A 23,959-nucleotide genomic window follows, 5' to 3' on the forward strand; every position below is an offset into this window, starting at 1 on the left:
CCTTTTATAGAAGATTTACAGCAGCGAGGTGAAGATTGAAGACGTCTAGGTCGCTTGAAAAGAATAGAACGATAAGTTTTTTTTTTTTTTTTTTGTAAATAGAACGATAAATTTTAGGTTTGCAAGCATTTTTATTTTATTTTTTTAATAAAACGATGTTGTTTCATGGAATTTTTGTTTTTAAAAAAGAAAATATGCAATGACCCCCTTCAAGCCCTCTGACCCGGGAGTCACTGAAACCCGACTGAGTTTTGGGGGTCAGAGGGATCGATGTGCATAAAGGGTCCAACTTGTGACCCCAACCCTCAGAGGAGAGGGGTCAGGGTTGACCCGGGTCAACCCGAGGGTGGGGTGGTGTTTTAAAACACTGGTTGCAACGACTCTAAAAATATAGTAAATATCAATTTTAGTCCCTAATAAAAAATACGATCTTCACTTTAGTCTTTTACAAAAATAAATTAGTCAATTAGTCCCTAACAAATTCAAAGTGGACTGATTTAGTTGAAATTGTGATCCCTCACAAATTCAAACAAGACCTATATTAGTCCCTCAAAAAGACTAAAATGGGTCCACCTTAAATTTGTTAGGGACTAACTGACTAATTTATTTTTATAAAGAACTAAAGTGGCCACCGTATTTTTTATTAGGAACCAAAAATAACATTTTACTCCTAAAAATATCAGCACCGACTAATAAATACTAGACAACCTTATCTGCAGAACACATTCTCCTCTTCCGACCCCACATTGCAAAAGTTAATTGCATTCCTTTCTCTCTGCTATTTCATCTCTCCCCCAAAGTCATGGCCGAACCCCTTCTCTTCAGCGTCGCAGACTCGCTCATTATTAAGATTGCTTCTCGTGCTGTTCAAGGAGCTTCTTTGGTTCGGGGTGTGCACGAAGATCTGCTAGAGCTCAAAGAAACTGTGTCATTCATCAAAGCTGTGCTGTTGGATGCAGAGCAAAAGCAGCAACAGAACAATGAGTTGCGTGTGTGGCTCGGACAGATTAAGCGTGTTTTCTATGATGCCGAAGACCTAATCGATGATTATGAGTATGAATCATTACATAAGAAGGTGGTCAACGCTAACGGTAGCAACACAAGAAAGGTATGCTGGTTCTTCTCAACTTCAATTCCTCTTGTTTATCGTCTTAGAATGGCGAGTCAAATAAAAGATATCAAAAAAAGATTAGACATGGTTGCCGCTGATAGGCATAAGTTTGGCCTTCAAACCATTGAGAATGATACACGTGTTGTGCATAGGAGGGAAATGACTCACTCCCATGTTGATGCTTCAGATGTGATAGGAAGGGAACATGATAAAGATAAAATTTTAGAGCTTTTGTTACAACATGGTGAGGATAAAAGTCTCGCTGTTATCCCCATCGTGGGAATCGGAGGCTTGGGGAAGACTACACTTGCACAGTTGGTGTTTAATGATGAGAGAATAGATAAGTGTTTCCCTTTAAAGATGTGGGTGTGTGTGTCTCAACATTTTGAACTTGAGGATTTGCTTCGTAAAATTCTCAAGTCAGATGATACGGGTAGTAGTATTTCTGCTCCTACCCTAACTCACCTGGAGAGCTTTAAAAGTTGTGATGTGGAGCAACTACAACGTTTAGTAAGGAATAAACTTGCTGGTAAAAAGTTCTTGGTTGTCTTGGATGACGTATGGAACGCTGATCGTGCTAAATGGGTTGAGTTGAGGAATTTACTACAAGGAGGTGCTAAAGGAAGTAAAGTCCTTGTAACTACACGTGGCCACTCAATTGCTACCATGATGATGACCACTAATTCATATTACAATTTAGAAGTCCTTTCTCAAGATGATTCCTTGTCCCTATTTGTCAAATGGGCTTTTAAAGAAGGAGAAGAGGGGAGGTATCCAGAATTGTTGGAGATTGGGAAAGAAATCGTGAAAAAATGCGGTGGGCTTCCATTGGCAGTGAGAACATTAGGGAGTTCATTATTCTTGAAAGTTGATATGAAAGACTGGGAGTCTGTTAGAGACAATGAGATTTGGAATTTACCACAAAATGAAGGTGACATTCTGCCTGCTTTAAAATTTAGTTATGATCAACTACCTTCATATTTAAAACGATGTTTTGCTTGCTTCTCCCTTTTTCCAAAGGACTTTGTATTCTGCGATGCTCATGTTACTCGGCTTTGGGAGGCACATGGATTTCTTCCATCACCAAACAAGAACAAAACAGTGGATGATGTTGGCAATGAATTTTTGCATGAGCTACATTCAAGATCTTTTCTTCAAGGTTTTATTGACTATGGTCCTGGTTGTCAATTTAAATTACACGATTTGGTGCAAGATCTTGCATTGTTTGTTGCAAAGGATGAGTTTCAACTCATAAATTCCCGTAGTCAGAATATATTTGAGAACGCCCATCATTTGTCATTTGTCAAAAATGATTTGCCTGGTCAAACTTCCTTTCCAAGAGGTCTGAGAACCATATTTTTTCCTGTGGGAGCCAACAATGAAGCTTTCTTGAATACATTGGTGTCGAGGTGTAAATACTTGCGATTTTTGCAATTATCTAATTCTGAGTATGAGAGTTTGCCCCGCTCTATTGGTAAGTTGAAACATTTAAGATATCTCAGTGTTTCAAATAATCAAAAGCTGAAGAGTCTCCCTAATTCATTGAGCAATCTCCAAAATCTGCAAGCTTTGAACCTCCATGAATGCACAAAGCTACAAACACTGCCCAAAGGAATAGGAAACTTGATTAGCCTTCGAGTTTTGAGTATAAGCACAAAGCAATCTGATTTTCCGAACAAAGATATTGAAAAATTGACTTCTCTAGAAGTTTTAAGTTTAGCTTTTTGTGACAATTTGGAGTCATTGTTCGAAGGGATGCAACTTCCTAATCTTAAATGGCTTACTATTAAAACTTGTCGGAGTCTTAAGTCTTTGGCACTTTGTGCTACTCCAAACCTAGAGAATTTGTATATTATGAAGTGCGATAAGTTGGAATTGTCAAAGGACCTTGATAACCAAATTCTTGAGTTAAGGTTAAAATTACTGTACCTTAGTAATTTGCCACAGCTGGTGACTTGGCCTCAATGGCTTCAAAGATCTGCGGCCACATTACATTCCTTGAAGATTGATAACTGTGACAATCTGAAGGAGCTTCCCCAGCAGTTGTCAGCTTCGACTTGTCTCAAAATACTTTCAATTGGGAATTGTCCAAAGTTGCAATCACTCTCTAATGATATGCATCACTTCCCCAACCTTGAATATTTAGTAATTGAAAAATGTCCTGAACTATACAGAAGATACCAGCATGAAGTTGGACCGGATTGGCCCAAAATATCGCACATCAAAAGAGTTTACATTCATGAATTTGAGAAGAGGAATTCTCTGATAAAGAGGTCAAAAGTTTAAGGTATTAATATTTGCTTTTTTGTAAATTGTTGCTTTAGACTTTCTTTTTTCTATTTAGAGACATGATTTTCTTCTTTACAGATTATACTAATTAAATTAAATGTTGTTTCTCATATATAGTTTATGCTTAATGGATTTCTTAATTCTTTTTGGTTCGTCTACTAAAAAAAAAAAACCATTCTTTTTGGTTGGACTTGTTACTTTTATAATTAAAACCATTCTTTTATAATTATTATTTTGTTCATCTGTGCTATGTGTCATATTTGCCTTAATGGACTACTGTTATGCCAGTGGTCACAGGAAATTGGGTATACACAAGAAAGTGAAGTCACCATTGTCGGGTAAAGAATGCAGGTTGAAGTCAGCATCTGAAATTGCATGGCTCTCTGGTTCGTATTACTAGTATTCTTGAAAGTCCTACATTTGTTGTTCGCTTGGATTGCATGTCTGAAAAAAGCACAATTTTGTGTTACTGGGTCAGTTTGTTGGGTTCAAATCCTATTTGGGATTCATACGTTTAATATTAGTAGTAGTTCTGTTTGTTGAGTCTAAATGTTAGTTGTCATTCTTATTCCTTGTTATCCCCTGCCCTTTTGTTTCATCTTTGTCCCCTTCATTTATCTTCTCTTGAACAAAATTGCTGTTGTTTCTTGCTTGCAATGCAAACGTTTCAAAGTTATATTGGGATATTAGTCTCTATAGGATATCAAAATCTTACACCGCAACTTCACAAGCTGAAGAATAGACTTGTCTTAGATTTTAATGGAAAAAGGTTGCACGGTCTATATATAATCCTATTTAATGTGTTTTTTTTTTTTTTTCGTTTTTCGTAGAGAAAATATTATATTCATTTTAAGCATAATGATCTTACGCGCTTTGGACTTCATTATGTCAAAGAATAAAAAATTAAACTGAATTGAGTTCTAAGTTCAAAGTTGTTTAAAAGGACTATTTAGGTATGTTGACCTTTACAAAATCTCAGGGATTGGGAAGAGAAGCACAGGAGTGTGGTACACATTATTCAAACTTGGCTTTAGGGAGCATTGAAGTACATAATTTTTTAATCACTTTATTCTTGAAATCAGTATGATTGTATAAGATATTAGGGTGATTTATATATAAAAAAAAAATCCAACAGTCTTGTGTCTAACATCATACCAAATATAGGGATCTTTTTTGTGGCTCATACAGAAATATATTATACATAAGTAATTGAGAATTCAGGATTCCTACATGTCAGATTTATTTGTGCTTAATAGTTTGTAAAATGTCGAAAAAGCTTATGTTAAGATTCGTATTTCAGCTCTGTTGTTAGTGTTCTATAGTTTGTAGTTGGTGATGTAGATTGTAGATCTGTGATGTTTTGTCAGCTTTATTTGTGCTTAATTCAGGAAGAAAATAAAATTAATAGTTTATTTAAATCCTTCTTTCTTACTCAAGCAAAAGCATGATTCATTTCTTTTTTATTTGTTTGTGACTACTGGTGGAATCACATGCAATGGAAGTAAAGTTAGACTTTTTACTCCCAAACTTCCTTCTCTTCTATTTGATTTTTCTTTTTTACATGGAATAGAAGTTTGACTTTCTAGTCCGTCCACGTGGAATGAAGTTAGACTTTCTGCTTATCTCGATCTATAACAGAATTATATATTCTGTTATATAGAATTATTCTATATTCTTTGTATATGTGTGTTCTTTAAATGATGTTGGTTTCCATTCAGTAAACGATGGCTTAGTTTGATTAGAAGGATATCTTATAATGTGTCTTTTATAGTTCAAAATAAATTTGTTAAATGGACTACTGTTCTGCCACAGATCACAGGAAATGGGGGATACACAAGAGAGTGAAGACACCATTGTCGGGTAAAGAATGCATGTTGAAGTCGGCATCTGCAATGGCATGGCTCTCTGGTTCATATTGCTAAGTATTCTTGGAAGTCCTACATTTGTTGTTCGCTTGGATTGCATGTCATTGTGTCAGTGGTTCAGTTGGTGTTAAATGGACTACTGTTCTGCCGATGATCTCAGGAAATGGGGGATACACGAGAGAGTGAAGACACCATTGTCGGGTAAAGAATGCATGTTGAAGTCAGCATCTGCAATAGCATGGCACTCTGGTTCATATTGCTAAGTATTCTTGAAAGTCCTACATTTGTTGTTCGCTTGGATTGCATGTAAGTGTTAGTGGTTCAGTTTGTTGGGTTCAAATCCTTTTTGGGATTCAAACATTTAATTTTAGAGAAGTAGTTCAGTTTGTTGAGTCCAAATGCTAGCTATCGTTCTTCTTCCTTATTATCCCCTGCCCTTTTGTTTCATCCCTGTCCCCTTCCTTTATCTGCTCTGTTCTAGTGTCTCATTGTATGGTGAACTATCTCTTGGACAAAATTGCTGATGTTTCTTGCTTGCAATGCACAGGTCTGAGACAATCTTTATTCTCGTTTCTCTCTTCGTTGAATATTAATTTTGATATTCTTCATTCTATTTTATGCTTTAGACTTTCAATAGCCATTGGTTCATCAAAATCTTAATGTTTGATAAAATATCATGCTAACTGCTAAGTTATGGGTACAATCTCAAACGTAGAAAATGATTAATCAAAACAGTGTGCAGCTTACCCCTTGACATCCAATTACCATTCGCAGTGTGTTGGGAACTCATTTTTTTCTCTTTCACAAAAGATAAGGTTGTTTAACTTGAATATATTTTATAAGAGGTAGGATCCTTTGACACCGGTGTCAAATTTGAAGTTTGACACCTCATCTTAGAGTCGTTAGATCGAAAAATATCGATGGTATCACATGCTTACAAATCAGAGTCGTTGATCTTTTCTGATCTAACGGCTCTCAGATGAGGTGTCAAACTTCAAATTTGACACCGGTGTCAAAGGATCCTACCTCATTTTATAAACTGGTATTTTATGTCAAACTTATATCTCACGCGTTGTCAAGTTGTCTCGCACCTCAGAATTCATTGCTTGGATTTCCTTTAATAAACTGGTTTTCAAGCCCTCTTTATAATGCTCTAATCATTAATGGGTTTATAATATCATTCACATTCAGTTCTATTAAAAAAAAAAAATTATTCCTATTCAATCACAGCTATCCTTGCACTATTACAAGCTGACTTCTTTCTTTTCTTTTTTTGAAAATAAGCTAACTTCTTTCTGAGCATTGGCAATAGAAAAATTTCCAAAAATATGGTTTTTATTTTCCGGCAAGGGTTTATCTGATCATCGAGACAAAAATTTATTTCCTCTTACAAACTGCAAAGTTTGGTATCAGAAGTTGGCAACCTATCTATGTGCGGCCCAAGCCCGGGGTTTTTCTTTTGGTTTTGTTCATAGATTTGGATTTTGAGGACAAGCATCCAACCTCAAGAATAATAAAGGTGGCGTGAATGAAAGTTATACATCCATTAATGTTTCAATAGAAAACGAAAATGGTTCAGTGCTGGTGAGGCTAGTGGTTTGTAAAGAAACTATTTAAGTTGGATACTCCAAGAGACAATAAATGAGGGTTTCAAAATTGCTTACACTAAGATTTCACAACTTTAACTTCAGACTTTATAGATTATAAAAGGGATAAGATATATGTCTACTTTTTTTTTATACTTATTTTATCTATTTTTTTTTAACACTATAATCTCAATTAACAATGGATGGAGAGAAAAAATGTGAAAATTAGTGAAATTGTAATCTAATAATGTTGGAGAGAAATAGGTAAAATAAGCACGAAAAAATATAGACAAAATATCTTGTCCCAAATAAATAAATATTATTCAAATATAAGTAAGAATTCTAAATATTGAAATTTAATAGTATATTTTTCATTATTTTTTGAAAAAAATAATCGACATCGTAAAAAGATTAATATAGAATTCAATTGAAAGTTATACGTGTATAGAGCAGCTAGTATTAGTGACTATCAAGAGATAAATATTCTTAACTACTTTATTTATGTTATAAATATTATAATTATATTGATGTTCATGATCCCAAAGAAACAACATGTAACTTTTATAACTCTTATGAGTTAATAATATACAATTAGAAAGATATAATTTTGTCATTTATCAATGTAACTCATATAGCTTTAGGGGTGCAAATGAGTCAAACTTTTGTCTAAATGGGCTAGGCCTATGTAAATTATTTCAAACTTGCCTTGACTTGTTAGTTTGATATTGGTTTTTGTTCTGTCTTAGAGACAGAGATGTCTAGTCCAATGGACTGGTATGCTGATATTGGATCTAGTGCCCTCTCGAAGGTATCTATGAGAGAGAACCCTTGAGTCAAGCAGATCACTGTGTACAATGAACTAATAACGACGTTAGCCAAAGGGGGCGTGTGTGTGCGTATAGAGACAGCATAACAGTAAGAGAGAGAGAGTGTTACGTACCTTTAGGGTTTACCTCTTATTTATAGGAGTTACCTGTGGGTAATGTGACGTGGGCCTTTAGTGCCTCTGATGAGGGCCCTGACCTGTTTTCTACGCTATCGTATTAGGATTAGTATCCTTGATGCATTCTATTCGTAATCATACTTGATTAGAATCTTGGATTGCCTCTTATTGGACCTGTCATTCAATGAGCCCCTTATATGGGGCCATAACAGTTTCCCCTCAGCCAGGCTACCCGGGTGTCCGGGTTGCCGGGGTGAACCTTGTTGCTTTTTCGCTTTAGGCTCTTGCTGAGTTGGGAGTGTTTTGGGCTTTTATAGACTTTTTGCCTGCTTATATCTTGGAGTTTTTTCCACCGGGGTATCTCTTGCCCCTTATGTCGACGAGTAAGCATCAACCCGGAAAGATATTTCTCCTATCCCATTTTTCTGGATTAGGGGTGAGCTTGAGCAGTTGGGATCCAACGGATCCGACTGGCGAGTTGCCCCTCAAGCGTCATCCCTTATACACATATTCTGAGTCTGTAGCTTATTTCTGGGATCAAGGACAATTTTTCTCTGTCCTTTATCTCGGCAGGTTGAGCATCAACCCAGAAAAATATTTGATGTATTCCTATATCGAGTTTGGGATGTGCTTGAGTAGTTGGGATCCAACCGGCGTGTTGCCCCCAAGCATCATTCTTTACGCACACGCTGAGTTTATAGCTTTGTTTTGGGGCCGGGAATGATTTTCCCTAGTTTGTTTGTAGGCGGGTTATACATGAACCAGGCAAGATATTCCGAATGGGTAACCGGGTAACGAATGTGCTTGAGCAGTTGGGATCCAACTGGCGGATTGCCTCAAGCATCAGTCGTGTAACCCGGCCAAGAGCTGTCGAGTACCCGTGTCATCAATCTTTCGTGTCGATTCATCATCAGCACTCATTTCATTCTGACACGTGCTGTTTGCCGCATGTGATAACGTGTTGTAGCCGTTTTATGCCATTTTCGAGTTTCGTGCACATTTATTAGCAGCGTCATTTCAGATGTCTAATCATTGCTTTTTTAAGTGCAATGACGCTGGTGCCCCTGACTCTTGCCATCCATGACTGTTGCGGTTACTATCCATATGTGAGAAGACACTGGTACCCCTAACCCATGCCATCCACGATTACTGCAGTTACACTTGCGCCTATATAATTATGCATCCTTCTTTTCTTTCGTTTTTTACTTTGCTTGTCTTGAAGAAGTTCTTTGCCCTAATTCCTCTAAGCGTTAGCATCCGCAAGTGCTTTTCTGCATCTTCTGGGATTTCACCTTCTTCACCTTCAGGTATTTACCATTTCCTTGTATCAGCCTTATCCTTTTTTCCTGCATTACTCTTATTTGGCTGTCTACATTTTAGATATTTGCCATTTTATTGTGAGTTTCTTTTTCTTCGAACCTTATTCTGGAAATTTGTTTGCCGGGTGGTTTTCCTCCTTACTGCTTCCACCCCAAATATATTCAAAGTGTTGCATCTTGCTTCACTTCTTCCATTTTAGTATGCATCATTTAACACGATGAGGGGGAAAAACCCTCCTTCTTCAGCTCTGCATTGTGAGAGGAAGAAAGAGGAAGATTCTGATTTTTTGAGAAAGATTCCCCCTGGTGCTCATTTCTGGTTGTGGGGAATTCCAAGGACTGAAGAGGAAGAGCGCGAGGCCATGCTTCATGTTTATCGCGGTGGTAAATCCCAGAGGAGATTCGGGTTATCTGATAAAGGATTAGGGCAGAGCCGGGATAGAGGTTCATCCACCCGGGGTAGGAGTCGTCTATCTGTGAGCCAACGTACTCCCCAGCATTTTCCCCCAACCAGTTCTAAATCCTCCAGTGGTTTACTTATGACACATTCGGGTTCTACATCAGTCCCCCAGGGTATCTCTCAATCTCCCTCTATCCAGAATGCTGGACCTTGTTATTCTTGTGTCTATCTAAGTTCCCAAGCTTATTGAGCAAGGATGTGACTCTCTAGCGGAGTCTACTTTGGCTAGCTACCGGCATAGAGATATCCCGGGATCTACCTCTGCATCTGGTGAGGCAGATGATCCCATTATGATCTCGGATATATCGACTTCTTCATCCTCTAGCGATTCTTCTTCTAGAAGCATTTTTTATTCAGGTATACCCATTCTCTTCTTCTGATCAAGTTATTTTCTTTGTTTTAGGTTTTTATGGCATCTCCTCCCCAGATGTAGTAGAAGAGTCGGGTTCCACTGAGTCATGCCCTGAGTGTCCTCCTGCCTCTTTAATTTCCCAGTTTCCCTGGGTTACTTGTGAGGTTTTAAGTACCACTTCCGAAATGAGTTCCAGTGATATGGCTGGTCTTCCTGTTGGGAAGTTAGAAAATTACGACATAATCGCTCCTTGAGAAGACGAACCGGTGTGCTCTGGGAGAGCTTCAGAAGAATCTCATTTCTTTTTCTTCTACCGGGATGTCGTGACCCAAATTGGCATCTGATTCCCTTTGACTGAGTTCTAGATGGACCTTCTCAATCATCTTCAAATAGCTCCTACCCAACTCCACCCCAACTGCTGGGGTTTTATTAAGGCTTTTGAGCGTTTTTGTGTATACCTTGCTCTTCCTGCTTCTGTTTGTGTTTTCTTTTTCTTTTTCCAAGTCCTTACCCCTCGAACCGATCGTGAACAGGCAAAACGAAAAGGTTGGGTTACCATTCGAGGTATCCCTGGTCACAAACTCTTCCGATTTTACACTGACTCTTTCAAGAACCTTAAAGACAAGTTCTTTAAAATTTCTGCACATTTCGGCCAGAGCGTATGGTTTCTTGATAACTGTGGTACCGAGGATGTAGAGGGAAAATTTCCCTTGTATTGGTCATTTGACCATTATCAACTTCCCCCTTCAAGCTACTGCTTTAAAGAGACCGAGTTGAACCCTACAGATGTCGATAATGTTATTTCCATTGGTACATATCTCCAATCGCACAAGCATGCTAGTGTTGCATCTCTTCTTTTCTAATCAGGCGAGGAACTTGATGCTGAACTAAGTATGACTCATTTTTGCCATTACATGCAAACTCGTTATTTTGCATCTATTAACTTTGTTTCATTTCTTCTGATTTGCAGTTTCTAGCATGGAGAACCAACAGAATGAGCCCCCCAGCTGGCTGACCGTTCTGACTCAGTCAAAGGCAACTTCCTCCGAGTTGCCAAAGAAGAGGAAAGCGTCGGAGTTTAAGAAAAAAGCCATTACTGGCCAACCTAAGGGCATCTCGGCTGATAAAGGTCATACCGCTTCTGGTAGCACCAAGAAAAGGGGGGACCTTCTGATACTGGTGCCCCTACCTCTTCTCAGCGTGTAATGAAGACTCCCCCATCCTCCATCATCCGAGCTGATCAAACATGTTGTGTGGCAGTCCGGGATGAACAGTGTTCTCCGGGATGCAATTTGCGCTCCGGAGACCTTCTACAACTCCTCCCCTCTTTCGGCGCTCCAGATTAAAGAACTGGAGGAGATGGAACTCTGTTGTGTGAAGATGGCCGGATTAGCAAGGCCTTTGCTATCTCTCAAGAAGAAATATCTTCGCACTATAAACGAGGCAACTGCATCCCAGGAGGAGAAAGCCAAAACAGTTGCCGAATTGCTAAAAGTGAATGAGGATTTCTCCTCTCTAAAAAAGGAGCATGACCAAACCATTGCTGATCTGGCCAAAGCACAAGAGAGCTTCAAAACTCTTCAGCAGGACAACACTAAGCTCCGGAGCCTGCATACTGTCGATGGTCTGAGGATGACGGACATCCGGATTAGGTATGAGAAGTTGGAGGAAGAGAATAAAGAAGTTGAGGCTAATGCCCAACTTTACTAGGGTGAACTTGAAAAATCCATCACCAGTTCCTTCTATAATGCATTAAACTAACTTCAAGTCCTTAATCCAGATTTGCCTTTGAATATGGTTGGTTTGAACGCTCGTGCATATGTTTGCAATGGCCAAATTATCCCCCCTCCTTCCACATCTCCAGCGGGTGACTCAGTCACTCAAACTGGAGGGGGAGCTACTGCCGTTGAAGAGGGAGAGGAGGTAGGAAATCAGCCCATTAAAGTTCCTGCAACATCAGAAGAGATCCCTGGGACTCAGCCTACTAAGGTTCCTTCGACATCGGAGGAGACTCCTGCCACCCCTCCTGAATAAAGGTCCAGGATGCCGGTTACCCTTGTAATTTTTCCCTCTTTTTTATTTTTCATTTAGGCTCTTGAGCCCCTTTTTAATTTGTCTTGAATATTACCGGTTATATCCCGGTTTTAATTTGCTCTTTGAGCCCTTTTCACGTATACGTATTCTGCTTTATCATTTGACGTTTTGCGTTTTATACTCTTCGAGCTACCGTAGATGCATTTACCTAGGTACTTGATTTTCATAGACTTCTATGTTGCCTTAAGTACTCTCGCTAGATACTTCTAAGGACTTATTTTTTACTGAATGAACTCGCATATTGGTTATCAAAGTTTGTAACTTAGACAATTAAGGATTTTAAACCTTATCCGAGTTGCCCACATCCGGGATGGGTTATTTTTGCAACTTGAGTGGATTTTACTTTCTTTACTCGTGCATTTTACGAGTTCCACGTTAAGTTTTATCCAAGTTTTCCCCATCCGAGACGGACGATTTTTACAACTCAAATAAATTTTATTTATAAACTCGTGCATTTTACGAGCTTCATTTACTGACCTGGTCGAGGTCAAAGCATTTTACAGATTTCGCTTTCTGTCATTTTCTATAACGCATGTTTATTTTGACTTAACCATTTTGGCAAGTCGGCATTGATGATGGTCATTGTCTTTATTGACTTAACCATTTCATCATAACCTGGATCTTAAAACCCAGTTTGTCCAAGGTAAAGGCAATGTTGTCACATGTCCCACTTGGGTGTTTAAACCGAAGTAAGGAGCATTTCGACTTGATCAGAGTCAGCATGACAAATTGCACTTGCACCTCAGCATTTGTACATATGCACCCAAAATGAATATGAATAAATCTTAAAAGAAAAATTCCTCATTTATTGATATCAGATTGTCAACTAAATGAATTTGTCGGCATATTCGGCTTTAGTTAAATCCCTAAGAAAGGAAAATAATTGGCCTAAGAAAACTTCAAATAAATTGAAATATTTCAAAACTTAGAAGGTGGATCCCAGATTTAGCTGTAATATATCTTCAGCTTATCCGCATTCCAGGTTCTCTTAATTCTTTTGCCTTCTATTGTTTCTAAGATATAGGCCCTTTTTCTGAGCTTTTCTTTAATTCGGTAAGGACCCTCCCAGTTTGCTCTCCTGAGTACCAAGTCATTTCTCTCAAAGATTCTTGGTCTTACTTTTTTATTATATATGGCTGCTATCAAGTGCTTAGCCATCATTCCCGGCAGTGAGCTGTGATCCTGGCTTCATCTACGAGATCCAACTCGGCAGTAAGCAGTTTACTGTTTTCTTATTCATTCTGCTTTATAGCATTCATTCTCCTCCAAGAGGGTTCTCTAATTTTCACCGGGATTATGGCTTCACATCCATATGTTAATCTGAAAGGGGTTTTCCCTGTTGCTGTCTGGGTACTCGTTCGGTATCCCCACAAAATAAAGTACAATTGATGAACCCAGCTTTCTTGGGCATCCAGCATTCATTTCTTGAGACTATCCATGATTACCTTGTTCGCAGCTTCAGCCTGCCCATTCGACTGTGGGTGCTCCACGGATGCGAAGCGATGTTTAACGTGTAAGTCTTTCATCAACTCCTGGAACCTTTTATCAGCGAACTGTGTTCCATTATCAGTCACCACCTCAGCTGGTATTCCAAATCTGGCCACAATATTTCTTTCAAAGAATCTTTGCACCCTGGCCGAGGTTATTGTGGTAACTGGTTCTGCTTCTATCCATTTGGTGAAGTAACCTACCGCAACAATTAGCCACTTTAACTGTCCTTCAGCAGCTTTGAAGGGTCCCAACAAATCCATTCCCCATTTGAAAAAGGGTCATGGAGCCGAGATGTATTTCAGTTCTTCTGGTGGTGAAAGAATCATGCTGGCATGCTTCTGACAACTGTCGCATTTATTGACATGTTCTTTAGAGTCTGCTTCCATAGTCGGCCAGTATTAGCCAGCTCGGAGGGCCTTTATAGCCAAAGCTTTACCCCCCATGTGGTGGCCATTGATTCCTTCATGTATCTAGGTTAGCACATATTCTACTTCTTCCAAGTTCAAGCATTTCAGCATAGGGACATGCAACCCCTTTCTATATAGCTGTTCATCCACAATTGTGAATTGCATCGCATCTCGGACCAGCTTCCTAGACTCCAGTTGGTCCTCAGGCAATGTCCCTTTCTCAAGGTATGCCACTATGGGTTGTCTCTAGTCTTTTACCGAGGTGATTATCATCACGCAACTCAGTTCTATCCTGCTTTGTTGTACCACTAATCTATGGTTCCCTGGATTTTTCGTACTTGCCAATTTAGACAAGATGTCTGCTCGTCTATTTTTCCTCGAGGAATGTGAGTGACTTTTACCTCATCAAACTCGGCCATCATCTCTCGGACTTTGTTCAAGTATTTCATCAAAAGAGGGCTTTGGCCTGATACTTCCCCTCAATCTGAGAAGTCATTAGTTGGAAGTCGCTGAAGACTTTAACCTTTTTAGCTCCAAGTTCCTTAACCTGCATCAGTCCGGCTATCAGGGCTTCATACTCTGCTTGATTGTTTGAAGTTAGGAATCCCAGGTTCAAAGAGTGTTCTATTGCCACCCCTTCAGGACTTTCAAGTATGATCTCAGCTCCACTTCCTTTGTCATTGGAGGATCCATCTACATACATCCTCCAAGCATCCCCCGTTTCACCATCTTCCGAGTTCACCGGGGTGAGCTCCATTATGAAGTCGGCCAGTACTTGAGATTTGATGGCCTTCCGACTTTCATATGTTATGTCGTATTCAGAGAGTTCAATTGCCCAGCTAGTCATTCTTCCTTCCAAATTCGGCTTGTGCAATACCTGCCGTATAGGATGATTAGTTCGGACTATTATCTAATGTCCCTGGAAATATGGTTGCAGTCTTCTTGTCGTAATCAGCAAGGAAAAGGCCATCTTTTCTATTTTTTGATATCTTAACTCTGCACCTTGTAAGGCCCTACTGATGAAGTAAATCGGCTTTTCACCTTTGCTGGTTTCCTTGATCAGGACAACACTTATTGCCTCCTCCCCCACAGCCAGATATAGGATAAGAGTATCTCCTAGTTCTGGCTTAAACATCACTGGTGGGGTCGCCAAGCATTTCTTGACCTTTTCAAACGCGGATTGACATTCCGGGTTCCAGCCTTCCACCGCTTCTTTCTTTAGTAATTTGAAGAATGGGAGGGCATTTTCAGCAGACTTGGGTAAGAACTGGGTTAATGCAGCCAGCCTACCAGTTAACTGCTGAACCTCCTTCTTATTCTGGGGGACTTTCATATCGTGTACGGCTTTGCACTTATCAGGGTTTGCTTCAATTCCTCTATGGGTTAACATGAAACCCAAAAACTTTCCTGTTGGGACTCTAAACGCACATTTTACTGGATTAGGCGGATGCAATATTTTCTGAGCTTTTGGAAAGTTTGCTCTCCCGAACATGATTTGTCATATCGAATGACTTAACGATCATATCGTCAATGTATACTTTTATATTTTTTCCCAGTTGATCCTCAAACACCTTGTTCATCATCCTCTAGTAAGTAGCCCTCGAGTTTTTAAGTCCAAACGACATCACATTGTAGCAGTAGTTGGCCTTTTTAGCAATAAAGGCAGTTTTTTCTTGATCTCCTGGGTACATTAGAATCTTGTTATAACCAGAGTAAGCATCCATGAAAGAAAACAGTCAAAATCCAGCTGAGTTATCCACTAGCTGGTCTATGTTAGACATAGGGTAAGAGTCTTTTGGGCAGACCTTATTCAGATCCGTATAATCAGTACAGACTCTTCATTTTCCGTTTGGTTTTTTCACCATGACAACGTTTGCAAGCCAGGTTGTATATTGTATTTCGCGAATAAACCCGGCATCCAACAACTCCTTCACGTGTTCCTCCAGGACTTGTTTCCTTTCTGGTCCTAACTTTCTTTTCTTTTACAAGACCAGTGTGGATCCGGGGTAAATTGCTAACTCGTGGCAACAGAAGGTGGGATCTATGCCAGGGATTTCAGACGATTTCCAAGCAAAGACATCCATGTTGCCTTTGAGGAACCCGGTTAACTCTTCTTTGACGTGAGGATCTGTGGTCTTACCAATTCGGGTAAATTGACCAGGTTCTTTTCCCAGCACGAGGTCTTCCAATTCCCCATCTGGCTCTGGCCTAGAGATTACTTCTTCTCTCATATCCAGTTCAACCACATTGAAGGGTTTCCCTGAATGGTGAGGAATCGTTTTCCTGCCGAGTTTGTCCCCCGGATGAATCCGAGGTGGACTCAAATGTCCGCCTTCGTTTCCTTTGACAGTGTCAAAGTAGCACCCTCTGGATTCCTTTTGATGTCCACTAATGGTGATTATTTTATTCTTATTATTTATCATTTTTAGCTTGCTTTGTAGAGACCAGCATGTCCCACTGGTGTATGGTTGGTCTTCCTAGAATGATATTATACTCTGATGGGAAGTCGGCCACTATAAATCTGACTCGTTCTGATTGAACGCTTCCTTTGTTCCTAGGGTTAGCCTGAGGTCTATATAGCCTTTAGGAGGTGTATGTTCTCCATTAAAAGCTATCAAGGTTGTCTTGCAGGGATTGAGGTCCTCCTCATCAAGGTTCATCTTTTTGAAGGCACCCCACAATATAATGTCGACACTGCTTTCCGCATCCATGAAAATCTTCTTAACCCGGCAATTCACCGAGGTTCCAGCGACGACTAGTCCGTCTACATGCCCCAGCAAAACGCCTTGCATGTCTTCCATTATGAAGTAGAGCAAAGGAGGGTCTGGTTTGCTGGGATCTTCTTTAAATTTGGGACGATCCGGGATTGAAAGAACTTCTTTCAAATATTTTCTCCTAGCACTTACAGTGTCTCCACCTCTTCCCAAAGCTCTGCTGATCACGTTGCAGTCAAATTCGGCTTCAGGGAATTCGTCATTATTAGCATCATCTTTTTGGCTCCTTTCATCTTTCCTTTTCTTCTCAGGTACCAGACTCTTGCTCCTTTTCCGGCTTCCAGACTTTCTTTTGTTGCTTCTGGAACCCTGAGTCTTGATCACGTACTGGCATAGTTTTCCTTCTCTAACAAATTTCTCCACTGCATCCCGGAGATCCCAACACTGATCCGTGTTGTGACCTGGTCCATCATGGAAGGCACAGTATTTGGACTTATCCAAACCTCCTCTGTCAAATATGGGCCGAGGTCTATCTACTTTCTTCATCTCTGTTATTGCGACTTCCCTCCAAATTTGAGAGATAGAGGCATTCAGCGGTGTATACTTTTCATATCTTCCTACCCGGTCTCTGCCATCCAGATTCCTGCCTCTAGAGTCTTTCTTTTTACTGGCGGGTCTCTCCTTTTCTTTCGAGGCTTCCTTTTTCCCCTCCTCCGATAGCGCATTTGCTATCTCCATTTGCTCAAGTCAAGTATTTCTTGAATCGAGTTCTGAACTCTTCCAATGTCCTCACCGGGTCTTTATACACCGACTTGGCCAGCCTAGATGATCCATCCAGGCCAACCACAATGAGATGAACATGGACATTTTCCTGCAAACCCGGCACTTGTAATACAGCATCTCTGAACCTGTTAAGGTATCTCTGGAGAGTCTCTCCGGGTTGCTGTCATATTTTGCCAAGTGTGAACTCGGATTTTGGATGTTTTTTATTGGTTGCAAAATTCAGTAGGAATATTTGTCCAAATTCCTCAAAAGAGCCAATGGAATTGGCAGGGAGGGTAGAGAACCATGCCTGCGTTGCCCCAGTCAGGGTTATGGCAAAAATCGAGATATAAGAGGCTCGTCAATTCCTCTGATGTACATATTCGTGTCGAATGCATCTATGTTGACCTATGTGGACCTGCGGGTCCTGACTTCCATCATATTTCGACAAGCGTGCCGAATCAAAATCCTCCGGGAAAGAAGCATTCATAATTTCCCCAGTGAAAGGGTTATTGTTGTATTACCCCTGCTATATTTTCTCCTGTAACCACCGGTTTCTAAACGCCCTCTGGCGATTTGGGCATTCTGGTTGGGGTGCATTCCATCCCGAGATATCTGCCCGTTTGCTTCTGCTGAAGCGTTTTGGGTCAAAGTTTGTGCAGCAGCATTCTGGTCGGCCATTGTACTATTCTCCAGGTTCGGGTTCAATGTGCTCACCGGATTGGGCCTTTCACGATTTTCTACCTCAGTAACCTGGTTTTGATGATCCGGGTTGCGATTCCCTTTACGGCCATTAGCATCTCGGCCTTCGGTTCCTCTTGCCCCAGGTCTTGTAATCCCCCTAAAGCACTACTCCAGATCCTGCATTCTCCTTGCATTCTCTTCTTGTATCCTCTGGAAGTCTTCTCTTCGTTGAAGATTTTTTCGATTCTCCATCTCTTCCATTCGCCGCAAAATTGCAGCAAATGCGTTTTGGGCCAGTCAAGAATCAGGATCTGCTGATTGGGCAACGCGCGTAGCTAAATCCCCAGGATATTGAGGGGGATTGTTCGGAATCGGGGTCGCAACTTGGTTGTGGGGTGCTGGAGTGGAGGTTGTGTCTGACACGTCCTCACTAACATGGACATTATCATAATTCACGTCGTTTTCAGGCTGGTTTTGAGGTTGATTTACCTCTTCCAGGACTGGATCCAGCGGCTGATTCTGGTTTTGGGGCGGTTGCTGGCTATTTCTCCTTGTATGAACTTCCATCGTCAGTCAGAATTGTGGGAATATCAAATTCAAAGAAATGAATTCCCCACAGACGGCGCCAATGTTCTGTCTTAGAGACAGAGATGTTCAGCCCAATGGACTGAAATGTTGATATTGGATCTAGTGCCCTCTCCAAGGTATCTATGAGGGAGATACCCTTGAGTCAAACAGATCACTATGCACAATGAACTAATAATGGCGTTAGCCAAAGTGGGTGTGTGTGTGCGCACAGTGATAACATAACAGTAAGAGAGAAGTGTTACGTACCTTTAGGGTTTACCTTTAATTTATAGGAGTTACATGTATGTAATGTGACGTGGGCCTTTAGTGCCTCTGATGAGAGCTCTGGCCTGTCTGCTACGCTGTCGTATTACGATTAGTATCCTTGATGGATTCTATCCATAATCATACTTGATTACAATATTGGATTGCCCCTTATTGGGCCTGTCATTCAATGAGCCCCTTATATGGGTCCATAACAGTTTTATTTTTTAAAAATGGTTTGGCCTAGCTATCATGCCTATGGATTAGCCTTCTAAAATATTATATTATATTATATTATGTAAATTATAGGTTCTACTTTGTACAATAATTAAATACAACCCAAAATATTAATAATTTAACTATGTTATTAAAAATAAAAAAACACTGAATCTAATTGAATTGTAATACAAAGCAAAAAATATGGAGAACAGAGGCTTACTATCAGCTTTGAAGATACCCACCAACCAATTTATATGAGAATTCCTTAAGAAGAAATAATTAAATAAATAAAGAGAAACAAATAAAAAAATAAATCACACACATAGACACATGCCCAACAAACAAGAATAAGTCAAAAAATATGAGTATTTTTTTTTAATGAAAATTTTGAAAAGAGGTAATTTTTTCGAAGACACAAAAAAGAAGAAGCAAACTTTGAAAAGATTAATGACTTACTATCACCTGCGAAAGTTTTGAGAGTCGATGGTGAGCGATTGATGATTTGAAAGGTATAATAAGTTGAGAAAGGACAAAATAGTAGCGAAATTTGATAGAGGAGAAGAGAGTTGTGGCGGCTCATGTCTAAGAAAATATATGTTTGCCAAATGAGAAGGACATTAAGACTTAGAGGCTAGGCCTGCTAAAATATATTTGTGGCCAATTTCTAAACAAATCTTTTTACGAACACAAGTCTGTACTATTTTTTAAAATGGGCTAAGTCAAGTTAGGCCAAAAACAGGCAAAACTAAAGACCCCTAGAAAGCAATCTGACGTGTTTATATCCATAGTTAAGAGCCTATGAATAGAGCTCATGTACAAGCTCTTGTAGACAAGCATTACAATCCGAGAATAAGCTATTCCTTTATCTTTCTATCTTGTTGTTTTCTTCTAGTTACTTTTCCTTTGGTTTTTTTTTTTAAGTTACTTTTTATTTTATAACAATTTTTTTTTCAGTTGACTATTAGGCTATTAGTAATTGTTATTAGGAAAAAGTGTGTCATATTAAAAGATGTAAAGTTATATCATTTTAAGAGAGATAAAAGATAGATAAAGGAGGAGGGAGAGTTGACAAAAAAATAAAGGTGAGTCTCACATCTTTGTGAGAGTGAAATGACGCACACAAATTGTGTCATTTAAAAAGATAAATATTTTTCCCTTGTTATTATGCATACTTTACAATCTTCTCTTCAACATCTTTAGATTATAAACTCAACTGACATTAATCATTTCTCTCTTTTCTTAATATTGTAATATAATGATATTGAAAAAGAATAGATAAAATTGGCATGAAAAAATTTAGACACAATATCCTATCCTTGACTAAAATAGCTAGTGATATAAGTTTTTTTATTCTTAACATTGAAAATTTGAAACAACTTTAAAATCAAGCTCTTTAAATTTCGTTGTTAACTGTTAATAAATTTCCAAGCACATATATAGCATCATTCTTTGCAATCGGTTATTTCCCCAAGATTCGCGTACAGACACTATACTAAAAATAATTTTTAAATCCAAAAATTTTGAGGTAATATTTTACAATGATCTTGTAACAACCAAGTTGTGTTACTATCAATTAATCTCACCATTAGATCGATTATGTTGATTCAACGGTTATATTTATTTCCATCTTTGTATGGTTATAATTTCTCAAATTTAATACTTTATATTTATTTCCACCTTTGCATGGTTATGATTTCCCATATTTAATGTTTTCACTTTAACTATGGAGAATCATAACCATACAAAGATGGAAATAAATATAACCGTTGGATCAACATAATCGATCTAACGATGAGATTGATTTGTAGTAACACTGGTTGTTATAATATCCTTCCCCATATTTTATATCAAGATTAATCTCGTACTCAAAAGGTCCGAAAAAAATTTTGTAGGTCATTTTTTTTTTCCAGAAATATCAAACAACTTATATCAACTTATTATTATGATTTTCTATCTCTTGTTTGAATTAAGAGTAGTGTTTTACCTACTGCATTGCATTGGTGTATGGATTTTCACTTATCTTTATATTAAAGAAAATAATTCTAAATATGTATATACCTTATATTATTATCAATACATTCTTAATGACAATATTGATATTAAACTTGAAATATGTATAATAGTTAATAAATTTTAACATACTTATGAAAGTAATGTTGTAAAATATAAATATAAATGGGTGCGGAGACATATTAGAAAAATATAATATAAACATATTAATGTGATATTCATCTAACATCTTAATTTTTTTTAAAAAATTGTTATTGCATGGTAACAAATCAGAAAAAATTAACTCTCAATAGCCAACTAGCTACCGTATGCAACATTTTAAAAAAATAAAATAAAAAAACTAAATTATATAGTAAAAAAGAAGGGAGAAGAGGGGGCTTATGAGTAATTATCAATATAAATAAATAATGGGATTTTATTTGTACGAAAATGGTAAATCAATATGTGCTTTCTCTGTGTTTGTGTCCGAATGAATAAATAATTGTGAGAGTGAAATGTTAAGGCAAAAAAATTAATATTATTATGTCATCAAGACATAGATGTCTAGCCCAATAGATTAGTGAATTCCTTTTGAATCTAGGTGCTTTCTTTAATGTATAAGTTAGATACCTTGAGTTTAGCAGATCACATGCACCAAGAATATATGCACAAAGAATAAAAAACAGTTTTCGCCAAAGGGTAGTGTATGTGCTCAATGACAGCATAACAGTAAGAGAGAGAATAATCATACTTGTAGGCTTTACACCCCAAAATTATATATTACTGTTATGCTGTCATTGAGTAATAGTCCTTGTAATTGATTACATGAGCTTAATCTTCCCACATAACTTTTTTGATTATGTGGAAATCAAAAAAAAAATCACCTGATTCGAATAACCGAGTCAAAAGTTACGACCTTCAGAAGTTTTGCGGTCAAAATATTGACTTTTATGCCACATGTTAGCATGTGAATGGTTCAAAGTCGCGCCTGTATGGGGCACAACTTTGAACGTTGCGCTTATGTGGGGCGCGTCCTTGCACATGAGTCGTGCTTACCTGGGGCACGATTGACTGCTATAAATTCATAAAGTAGTTTCAAACTGCTATATTTTCGCAATTTTTTATTTAAATAATAATATATTACTTTTTTTCCCCCAAATATTAATATAATTCAAAAAAGGAAGAGAACTAATCATAGTCCAAACTAAAGAAAAGGTGGTTTATTTGGTTTAGTGTTTTCTAAACATTTGATCTCATATAAATTAGAGAACAGTTATTAAATGAGCTTTGTTAAGGTAAACAAACAGTGACTTGCCATACAAACTCATTGGCAAGCTTATCTACATTACATTTTGAGTAAAGTATTTTGATCCTCAACAAAAATTAAGAGTCTATTTTAATCCCTTAAAAAAATCGTCTTGTGATATCTTTGAAATTTAATATAGATCCAGTTAATTGAAATTATGGTCCATCTGAAATTCAAAGAAGATCCACCCCTTAAAAGGACTAACATAGATCTATTTTTAATTTCAAAAAATCACTAATCGATTTTTTTTTTCTTCTAAAAAATTAAATTAGGCCTCGTAATATTTACCGAATATCCAAAAGTTACTTTACACTTACGTTTTTCTTTCAGCACTCAGTTAGTGGATTGCAATGCTTACACCTTCAGATATTTTGCTAGACTTAGCCATTGATTTCACCTCCCTTGTATACTTACATTTCCTCTTGGCTCTCCTCTTCCAAACACACACTTCTCATAATTGCAATACATTCCTTTCTCTGCTTTCCTCTTTAAAGTCATGGTCGAATCCCTTCTCTTTAGCATTGCAGACTCGCTCATTCTTAAGATTGCTTCTCATGCTGTTCAAGAAGCTTCTTTGGTGCGGGGTGTGCACGAAGATCTGCTAGAGCTCAAAGAAACTGTCATTCATCAAAGTTGTGTTGTTGGATGCAGAGCAAAAGCAGCAACAGAACAATGAGTTGTGTGTGTGGCTCGGACAGATTAAGCGTGTTTTCTCTGATGCCAAAGACATAATTGATGATTTTGAATGTGAAGCCTAATGTAGGCATGTTGTTAACATTTACGGTAGCAACACAAGAAAGGTACGCCGTTTCTTCTCAACTTCAAATCCTCTTGTTTATCTTCTTATAATGGCGCGTCAAATAAAAGATATCAAAAAAAGATTAGACAAGGTTGTCGTTGATAAGCTTAAGTTTGGCCTTCAAACTATTGAGAATGATACACGTGTTGTGCATAGGAGGGAAATGACTCACTCTAATGTTGCTGCTACAGATGTGATAGGAAGGGAACATGATAAAGATAAAGTTTTAGAGCTTTTGTTACAACATGGTGATGATAAAAGTCTCACTGTTATCCCCATCGTGGGAATCGCTGGCTTGGGAAAGACTACACTTGCGTTGTTGCACAGTTGGTGTTTAATGATGAGAGTATAGCTGAGCGTTTCCCATTAAAGATGAGTGTTTAATAATGGATCTGTTGGAATATGTATCTACATCCTATAAGTTATGAATAAGAAGTGGTTTGAGGAAGGAAAGAAAGAAGGAAGTTGAAAATGTATGTGGGTTATAAGACATCTCACATTGGACAATTAGTAACAGGTGGAAAGGTATATAAATTCCCACCTAGTTCAGTTCGCGCGTGTATGAAATTAAAAAAAAAAAATTATTAAATTATTTTATTATTTTTTTGTCCAATTGTCGCTTCGCGCCTAAATCGGTTTTTCCCTTTCGATTTTGTTTTAAACCGAACTGACGTATTCAATCAATATTGAACCGAATTGGTCACTGATCGTACCCCTTCACAGCCGTCAATCACGGCA

The 23,959-nt window shown here is 38.3% G+C and overlaps 1 protein-coding gene across 2 annotated transcripts; it reads left to right on the forward strand.

Annotated features, from left to right (window-relative positions):
* The first annotated feature begins 783 nt into the window (after nucleotides 1-783).
* LOC133316147 (putative disease resistance protein RGA3) lies at nucleotides 784-5,813 on the forward strand. Of its 2 annotated transcripts, none has more exons than XM_061517861.1 (3): nucleotides 784-3,398; nucleotides 3,689-3,786; nucleotides 5,213-5,813. In XM_061517861.1, exon 1 carries the CDS (start codon nucleotides 803-805, stop codon nucleotides 3,395-3,397), a length of 2,595 nt encoding a protein of 864 aa, XP_061373845.1. In that variant the 5' UTR covers nucleotides 784-802; the 3' UTR covers nucleotide 3,398; nucleotides 3,689-3,786; nucleotides 5,213-5,813. The 2 variants fall into 2 exon arrangements, with proteins under 2 accessions (XP_061373845.1, XP_061373846.1); XM_061517862.1 differs by having other exon boundaries at nucleotides 3,698-3,786.
* The last annotated feature ends 18,146 nt before the right edge of the window (nucleotides 5,814-23,959 follow it).

Source organism: Gastrolobium bilobum, unplaced genomic scaffold (assembly GCF_033153095.1).
Source record: "Gastrolobium bilobum isolate Gb01-03AN ecotype WA unplaced genomic scaffold, APGP_CSIRO_Gbil_v1 utg139530, whole genome shotgun sequence".
Lineage (NCBI taxonomy): Eukaryota > Viridiplantae > Streptophyta > Magnoliopsida > Fabales > Fabaceae > Gastrolobium > Gastrolobium bilobum.